This window comes from Clupea harengus, unplaced genomic scaffold, assembly GCF_900700415.2.
Source record: "Clupea harengus unplaced genomic scaffold, Ch_v2.0.2, whole genome shotgun sequence".
NCBI classification, from domain to species: Eukaryota; Metazoa; Chordata; class Actinopteri; order Clupeiformes; family Clupeidae; genus Clupea; species Clupea harengus.
Genome location: NW_024880826.1, coordinates 1 through 9,003, shown reverse-complemented (window position 1 = coordinate 9,003; position 9,003 = coordinate 1). Strand labels below are relative to the sequence as shown.

Sequence of the window (9,003 nt, the reverse complement as noted above, 5' to 3'; positions counted from 1 at the left end):
ATTCTAAAGAATATCTGGGTCCACAGAATACAGTGTGGAATTTTAGAATGTATTTTTGTATTGTTTGTAGTGTTCTAAACTGCCCTGCTGAAGGGCTAATGGATGAACTCATTGTTGCCAAAGATACAAGTCTAAAAACTATGTAGAGTGTACATATGTTTTACATTACAACATTTTAGGATGTAGCATCTCTCTGTCTCTGTCTCTCTCTCCCTTACCTTATCTCTTTCTTTCCTTCGATCTCTCCTGCCCTGGTCAAGGTCTTTGTTGAGTCCAGAGTCAGAGTAGAGAATAATCTTCAAAATGTTCAACCCCCATAATGTTCTTATGACATTTAAATATTTTCTCTCAAATGTTCCAGAGCCCATGTCTATTTTGAATCAGTGCTGATGGAGAAGTGATGTTTAGTCGGTGATGATCAATAACGCCTCCTCATTGATGATGTAGTCAGAAAGTGAACAGTAACCTATTGACCTCGCCTCATCTTACTCAAGCTGTTACATCTTATTCCAATTTGATTGCTCTTTTTTAAGACCTTTCATAGCCTCTCTGTCTTTTTTCCTTTAAGTATGTGTTGTGCATATGAGTTGTGCATAGGCCACAAAATGATTGCTTATTATAAATAATAATTGCTCCACTAATTTTTTGTTTCTTTGATTGTCATGTGTCTGCAGTTCCTGGTGGCATTGCTCCCGAATCATTGACCTTTACCCCTTTGGATGACATGGTCTTCCTGAAGTGGGAGGAGCCCGTGGAGCCGAATGGACTGATTACTCAGTATGAGGTTGGTACGAAGCCTTATAAGGTGCATATGAAGGATACATTGTTTACACTTCTAACCACAAGAAGAGCAGAGACAGACAGAGCAGCTGGAGACACAACACAAGGATCAGATGAGTGCAGTGCATTAGTTACAGTTGCCGTCCAAATTACTGATGTTTGCATTTCATAACTAAGTATGTTTTCACATTTCTGGAGCTTCTTTGGATGAGACATCTGTGTTGATTCAAAACCATCCCACAAATTACTTTGGCTTCTTTTCTTATGAGCTCAAAATGTCTCTAGATAGCCTTGATAATCATTCCATGTATATGCTGTATATCATATGCTGTCATTTCTCCACATGTCATGGTTGAATAGAATAGCAGCTTTCACGATTTAGCCAGCTAACAAGATTGATATTCGCTGTTGCATGTGTCCATGTATGTGCATGCAGTTTTTGACACTTGATGGCCTTATCCCAAGTGACGGCCGAGTGAAGCTCAGCTCGCTACGCCACAACAAAGCCTCGTGACAACAGCAGTGTCTGTGTGTCACAAAGCCACAGAGAACCGGCTTGTCTGTCGCTCCCCGTTAGCCGAGGTCCTTGTGTCAGAGAGGGGAAGTAACCAGATTGGATTTGACTGCGTGGGCGTCCACAGCACTGAACCCGCAGCTTTTCCTCTGCTCTGCTCTGACTCACTCCGAGGCCTCTTGCCACGGTCCTATTCTGTCCTCTCTTCTGTTCTCCTCTCTTCTGTTCTCCTCTCTTCTGGTTTTGGATTCTGAGTCTGTGTTCTGGCAGAGAAGTTTGTGATGCTCTCTCCTGTTTTGTTCTGTTGTGTTCTGTTCTGACCTTTTCTCTTCTGTTCGGCTTTGTTCTCTGCTGTTCTCTTCTGTGTTCTTCTGTTGTGTTCTGGCGTGACTTCTTCTGTTCTGTTTGGTTCCGTTCTCCACTTTGATCCGCTCTGTTCTGTTCTGTTCAGTTGTTCTCTCTTCTCCTGTTTTTTTGCGTTTATATGTTCTGTTTATTTCTCTGTTATTTCCGCTCTGCTATTTTCTCTGCTGTGTTTGGTTCAGTTCTCCTCTCCTCTTTTCTCTAATCCTCCTCTCTCTTCTCCTCCCTCCTCTGCATTTGAAGCGCTCAGCTCAGGGACCATACATTTTCTTATGATAATGAGCCAGGAAAGTGCATCTCCGGGCTGTAATTACGTGGAGGACAAACATTATAATCACTTATTTGCCTAGCAGACGCTGTCATATGGGGCAACAGTAAATGCTCATAATTATTAATATTTCATCTGTGGCGCTGCGTCATATTCTGCCCCCGTGTTCACCCTGTCCCCCCAGGTCAGGGCAAGAAGAGGCAACAGAGTGCCGGTTAGTTATTAACCTATCCCGAGGTGGAAAGACCACCTGTGGACCAGAACTGAATATGTATAGAGGGGGTGGTACAAGAACACTGTGTGTGTGTGTGTGTGTGTGTGTGAGTGTGAGTGTGTGTGTGTGTCAAAGCGAGGGATATGAGGGCCAGACGCCACACAGCTAAGTAGCGAGGGACAAACAAGAAAAACACAGAGAAGGAAATGCTCAAGGGAGGGAGGCAAATGTAGAAAAAGATGTTTGAGATGAAAAATACAGAAAAATAGATATGAGAGGGAGGGAAAAGTACAGGCAAACATATTTTAGAGAGACACACACGCAAAGACCACAAGAAACTCTGCAGAGAAAGTGAGTCTGTGTTCGCAGGGAGCGGGAAACTAGACTAAATAAGAGAGAGGAGGGAATGGGAGAAATGAATATCAAGTGTACCATCGGAGTGTCGAAAAAGGGAAATTACCGTGGAGACGAACAGGGCGGCATTAAGTGCGAAAGCCGCGCCGATCTAATTGAAGGCTCCAGTGGCGCGTAGCGGGAAAGGAGGCTTCCAATTCCTCTTGCAGCGTTGCTCTATCGCTACGGAAATGATCTCACTCTGATTTGTGTTGCTCAGGAAAAGTTGTTTACCATGAGCAGCTGTATGCGGTAATGTAATGGCAACATCGCACATTTTTTATGCATTGGTGTGCCAGTGTGCAAAACACCTCCACAAACAAACAGATAAACAAAAACAAACAATCATATACAAAACACCTCATCTTCCATCTTCCATCTTCTGCCTTCTATTTGACCTGTCCCTTGTGTCCACCCACTCTTCAGATTAGCTACCAGAGCATCGAGTCCTCCGACCCGAGTGTCAACGTGCCGGGCCAGCGTCGCACCGTGTCCAAGCTGCGGAACGAGACGTACCACATGTTCTCCGGCCTGCACCCCGGCACCACCTATCTGGTGTCTGTGCGCGCCCGGACCTCCAAGGGCTTCGGTCAAACTGCGCTCACCGAAATCACCACCAACATCTCTGGTGAGTTCTGGTCTACACCGTTGTGGATATGGGCATAATTTGCTGCAAAATTAATATGGATATTGTCAGGAATCAGATCCATGCATCCAATGGTTTTACAGAAAGCCATCTTAGCTAAATAATACAACCTGTTTTGGGGGGATTTTTCTAGCATGTCCCCAAGGCGAAAAGAGCTGTGTTGGGTGTTAGTGACAATATCTCTCTCAAAGCAGTGATATTAACAGTTGCTTAGCAACGTAGTGCATAAAATTAAATGTTTGGACTTACTGGGACCTTCTTACTGCTTTAGACCTGAATCTTAAATCTAAATGTGGGTGGGGCTGTTTGCGTACCTCAGGGCAAGTGATGGATTGACATTGGTAGTTTATTGGTTTTGTAGTGGTAAGTGTTGGTAGTTTATTAGTCTGGTAGTGGTACGGTATTTGTACTGGTGCTGATCAGTGTGGTCATGTGTGCTGCGGAGCTGTTTCCCTGGTATGGAAAGACTTTTCACAGGGTTTCATCACCATGGCTTGTTAGCATGAGTTTTTTTTTTCTCTGTTTATGTTGGTTTCCCTCTAGGACTAGATAGATTTCTTTTTCCTTTTTTTTCAAAGCGTATACTGTGGACTTGGATTTATTGGTCTGCTTGCAGTGGCCTTTCAGTACACTTTTTAAGCCGTCGTTTTCTTAAGGATGGTCATACTGGAAAAAAAAAGAAGTCATTGACTCTGCGGCTGCATGGTCCTCGAAAGTCACTTGAAATTAAAGGGCAAGTGACCAACTGAGCCAATTTTCTCAAATAAAGGAAGCAATTTTTTGCATTAACGCCAGCGATAACAGAAAAGGATCACAGCCCCAGTAGAAGCACCGTCAAATATATTTCAGAGTTTTATTCGACGCTCTTCATCAACGGCTTATCCGTCGGCTCGTTTTGAAAGAGACAATTTAGCACAACATCAGACCCACGACCCAGAACCAGTTATCAGTTATGCGTTTGAGACCAGATTTTCCGCTTGGTAAAAATGTAACTCTGAAAGCGAGCAGAGGCCATTAACCTGGCTCTGTCCTTAAGCCTACCCAATCCTCGTGGCGGGGTTATGCAAATCACCGTCTTCTCGCCGTCCTCCCACGCTTTATCTCGAGCTCGGAAGTGCTTAGCTTCGATTGACATAAATTGCCTTCATGGGATTAAGTTGCCCAATCCCTACCTGCCAACCTTAGCTCTGCTTGACGTCTGGAGTGAGTTTTTAAAACACAGTAGGAGTATCTGCTTGAGAGTTAGTATGCGTGTGAAAGAGTCCACTGTCCACTCCCAAGCTCGTTTGAGTTTTTGCATTCATCACCAGGGAAGAGACCATTTTCACAATTTGCACACCAGACGTCCCAGTCAATGCAGTCAAGCCAAGAGCAGGTGTGGCTTTGGGATTGTGGCGAAAGGCTGTTGATGCTTGAGCTCAACAGCCAATCATATTACACCCCAAATTACACCACATCCTGAAGTAACGTGTTGATTGGCTGGAATTGTTTATGGCTCTGTCCAAGCCACAAGCGCACACAGAGGATGGACAGGATTGTGAGAGGATTGTGAGGAGCAATTTCCTGAATTTGACCAAAAGCGTATTGGATTAGAATTGCTCATGTGTTTGTTGAGCTTCTACTTTTTTTTCCAATTCTAGAGTGTGTTGGAGTTTCTACTTTTTTTTGGTTCTAATTCTATGGTTTGTAATGTTGCTGGAGTTTCTTGGCCCAGTGCGTAAGAGCCAGACACTCTCCCTCCTCACCCAGTACTCCGGTCATGCGTGTTATGGAGCCTGGGGACGAGAGGGGGGACGAGAGCGGGGATATGAGGGGGGATATGAGGGAATCAGACACGTTTCTGTGGCTGCTGCTGCAGTTTAACAGTGTTGCTATTCTCTTGCTGCTGTTTGACATCTTCATGTTTAATGCAGTATAATCCTCACTTCAGCCAGACATCACTGCCTCCAGGAATCACTATTTTTGATGCTTCTCTTCCTGTGTGTGTGTGTGTGTGGGGGGGGGGGGGGTGTGTAGAGTTTCCCCTCTGTAATCTGTGTGTGTGTTTGCATGACTTTGTGTAACCCAGGTGTTTGCATGAATGTGTGTGAAGATTTGACTTTGGTGTGTATCACTGTTACATGAACATATCACTGTTGTAATGTAATTCGTAGTAGCCGTACCTTCTTCCGAGTCTTTTAATTAGTTTACTCACTCTTTTGGTTCTATTTACAGCACCCTACACACCATAGTTATCAAGATGCCATATAGATAGTAGTTACTGTCTCTCAGTTAGCTTGGAGAGAATGCTTCTGCAGTAATGTGTAGGCTTCTCCACCCCCGCCTCTGCTGTTAAATCTCTATGTGTTCATTTTTTTTCAACCCTGTTAGTCATTGACCTGTTTGCTGATGCTGTCGCCATAATTGACTTCCGATAATAATAGATATTGTGTGTGTGTGTGTGTGTGTGTGTGTGTGTGTGCTCTGTCTACTGATGCTGATTGGAGAGGACTGTCTCTCCCTGTATTTAATCCTGTCCCATTACCATTGTGGTTTGTGTGTGGGGGTGTGTATGTGACAGCGTGTGTTTGAGACTGTGTTTTTATGAGTGTGTGTGTGTGTGTGTTTGTGTGTGTGTGTGTGTGTGTGTTTGGTTGCTTACACAATCTTCTCTGTGTTCTTTTCTAATCACAAGTGTGGGTGGTCTCAACACTCATTTTTTTTGTATATTTGTTTGTTTTTCCCAAAGTAATGCAGTGCAATTTAAAGAGTTGGCAGTGTGTTTGCGCCGAGGTATAGCAATTGGATTTGTGTGCGTGTGTGTGTGTGTGTGTGTGTGTGTGTGTGTGTGTGTGTGTGTGTGTGTGTGTGTGTGTGTGTCTGTGTGTGTGTCTGTCTGTCTGTCTGTCTATGTGGGTGTTTTCGTGGGTGTGTGTATGTTGTGTATTGTCTGTCTGTCTATCTATAACTAATACTGATCTTTCAATCTTTCTTTGTAATAAAAGTGTTTTAATGTCTCTCTCTCTCTCTCTCTCTCTCTCTCTCTCTCTTTCTTCAGCTCCTACATTTGACTATGAGGAAGTCCCCTCCCCAGTCAGCGAATCAGAGAACACCATCACAGTCGTGCTCCGCCCAGCTGTGGGCAGAGGTGCACCTGTCAGGTAAGAGGACCAGGGACCACACACACACACACACACACACACACACACACACACACACACACACACACACACACACACACACACACACACACACACACACACACACACACACACACACACCCCACCTCAGTCCCCAAATCTGTCCTTATTCCTCCTTTCACTAATGTTCCAAGGCGCAGTCAGCCCGTCACACACACACACACACACACACACACACACACCTCTCTGGTGTGTAAGGCATCTGTATCTCCACTCCAGTGCTCTAACTCATGGGTGAAACCTGCAGGTAGAAACATGGAACCTGTATGGAACCTGGTCCTACAAAAAAAAACTGTCATCCAAACGCTATTGAAATTCATACCTGTACATACTCTGTTGGGATAGCTTGCTATGTATTGACATGTTTTATACATACATACATGCATATGTTATGTGTAGATACCCTCTTTTTTGTTATCATATTTTATGTATAAATATCCATCATGTATGCATATTTGATTATATTTTATATGTAAGACTTTATTTGTCATCACGCTCACAAAACCAGGAAAAACATGTGGTGGTGTTTGAGGCCAACGTCACACGCTTTTGAAAAGTCTTTTGAAACCGCTTGACAGACGTTTACATACCTGCAGGTTCCCTACAGAACACAGAGGAACGTTTCAGGCTAAGCCGCCTAAGTATGGCTAAGCTGCCTCTTTTCTTATACCGTGTGTGACAAACAGAGGTGTTCTGGTGAACACCACAGCTACTGCGTAATCAGCAGGGTGTCAAAGCAGACCTGCCTGAGTAAAACAGCGCCGGAGGTGTTGAGTGTTGTATTATTCTGTTTTGAGGTGCTGTCAAGTGGCGCATACCTACCTGTTCTTGTCACCTTTTCATGGACTTTAGGAATGGTGCAACACTTTGCTCTCCTCCACTCTCATATGCTCACTCAGAAAGGCAAGAATGCCTTTAAAATACAGCACAATGCAGCTGACAAAGTGGTCTGCAACAACAACTGTTATTGAAAGGAACTTGAGGCCTATTGAAAGGCTTTCATTTCATCCACATCTGAACTCTGTGAAAATTGAATTAATGACCTTGGCATCAGTACTATTTTACTTACAGTACCCAATTTCCATACGCTATTTGTTTATTACCGATATTTCAAATACATTCAAATTTTGAGTGGCACATCAATGAGACTAATTTCAAACTGAAGTGTTGTCACACTTATGCACAATTTATGCTCCCTATAGCCAACTGTTGCTTGGGTTTTAATCAAAGTTGTTTGTAATTAGCTTTAGATAAAAGCTTCTGTGAAATAAATAAATGTCAATGTAAATGAACTTGAATATAAATGTATTCCTCTGGCTGAAATCATAGAGTAGGGTGCTCAAAACACTCAGGTCATTAATTAAGTCCTCACACACTGATAACAAAGAATACCTAATGTATGCTGTATGTTGCTTTAGATTTAAAAACAATCTCAGATAAAAGAATAAATAGAATGTAAATGTAAATAAATGTGCGTGTCCCTGCTGTCGTCCCCGGTGCAGTGCGTACCACGTGGTGGTGGTGGAGGTGGACGGCTCGCGGCAGGTGCGGAGGAGAGAGCTAGGCCCGCAGGACTGCTTCCCCGTGCCCCTGTCCCACAGCGAGGCCCAGGCCAAGGGCGTGCCCAACTACTACACGGCCGAACTGGCCCCTGACAGCCTGCCCGAGGCCTCCGAGTTCACTGTGGGGGACAACCACACTTACAACGGCTACTGGAACTCGCCGCTCGACCCCTCCAAGAACTACCTCATCTACTTTCAGGCCGCCAGCCACTTCAGAGGGGTGAGGGATCTGACTTTCTTAGTTTTGTTTTACTGTCTACAATTGGATGTATTGCCACATTGTTAGCATAGCTAATGCAATACCATTTTAATCCTCTGTACTTAAATCACCATTGCGCTAACCCTTGTAATTACCCTGTGTGACTGTGTGGGCCGTCATTCTTTGTTTTTCAATATGTTAAGTATGATATGCTTAATTACATAGTTTTACTGTGAAGTACTTAATTAAGTTATATAAGTATGCCCTAGTTCACCTTTGAGAACTAAAAGTTTGAAGCATTGTTGTCTCTGAAGTGAGTGTCACTTGCCAAGATAAAGGCAGTTATTTAAGAGACATGTTTTGAGCTGACCGAATCCAAACAGTGTTGACTTGTGGGCTGGTGTTTATGGCTAAGGGTTAGCCTAAGTTTCTTTGAAGAGCCTCTGGAGATGAGATGAGTGGAGAGAGAGAGAGAGAGAGAGAGAGTATTGAAGATTGGCTGGGAGTGGATAGAGTGTGGCGAATGGCGTCAAGGCGGAGGAAAAGGAATGGGGGAAAAAAACGCTTTTCATAAACACATTTCAGTGTTCGGCGGTGGCGGATGACTCGGGGTGAATGACTTCCAGCTGGTGTCTGGAGGTGCAGCCTCGCCAGCTCTCGCTCCTAACTGTCAATAGGAGAAAAGCCTCTCTCTTTCATCTCCCGCCAAACCCCTCCTGGATTATCTCCCTCTTTCCCCGAGCTCTTTCACTCTCTCTCTCTCTCTCTCTCTTTCTGTCTTTCTCGGTCTCTCCGTCTCTTTCCAGGCGCACCCATAGCCGTCTCATTAACTCTGCATAATCTTTGAGGCTAGCTTCTGATTAGATGCAGCGGGTTTCCCCCCTC

The 9,003-nt window shown here is 44.2% G+C and overlaps 1 protein-coding gene across 1 annotated transcript; it reads left to right on the top strand.

Annotated features, from left to right (window-relative positions):
- The first annotated feature begins 678 nt into the window (after positions 1-678).
- LOC122132675 (receptor-type tyrosine-protein phosphatase U-like) lies at positions 679-8,266 on the top strand. Its single transcript, XM_042707294.1, has 4 exons — positions 679-784; positions 2,959-3,160; positions 6,216-6,318; positions 7,860-8,266. The coding sequence occupies exons 1-4, from the start codon at positions 725-727 to the stop codon at positions 8,203-8,205; spliced, it is 711 nt and encodes a 236-aa protein (XP_042563228.1). The 5' UTR covers positions 679-724; the 3' UTR covers positions 8,206-8,266.
- Positions 8,267-9,003: the final 737 nt, after the last annotated feature.

Bases quoted from the DNA above. Each gene is read 5' to 3' on its own strand.
- LOC122132675 (XM_042707294.1), top strand. From the start codon at position 725: ATGGTCTTCCTGAAGTGGGAGGAGCCCGTGGAGCCGAATGGACTGATT. The intron at 3,161-6,215 runs GTGAGTTCTGGT...CTCTTTCTTCAG, and splicing joins AATCACCACCAACATCTCTG to CTCCTACATTTGACTATGAG. The intron at 6,319-7,859 runs GTAAGAGGACCA...TCCCCGGTGCAG, and splicing joins GGCAGAGGTGCACCTGTCAG to TGCGTACCACGTGGTGGTGG.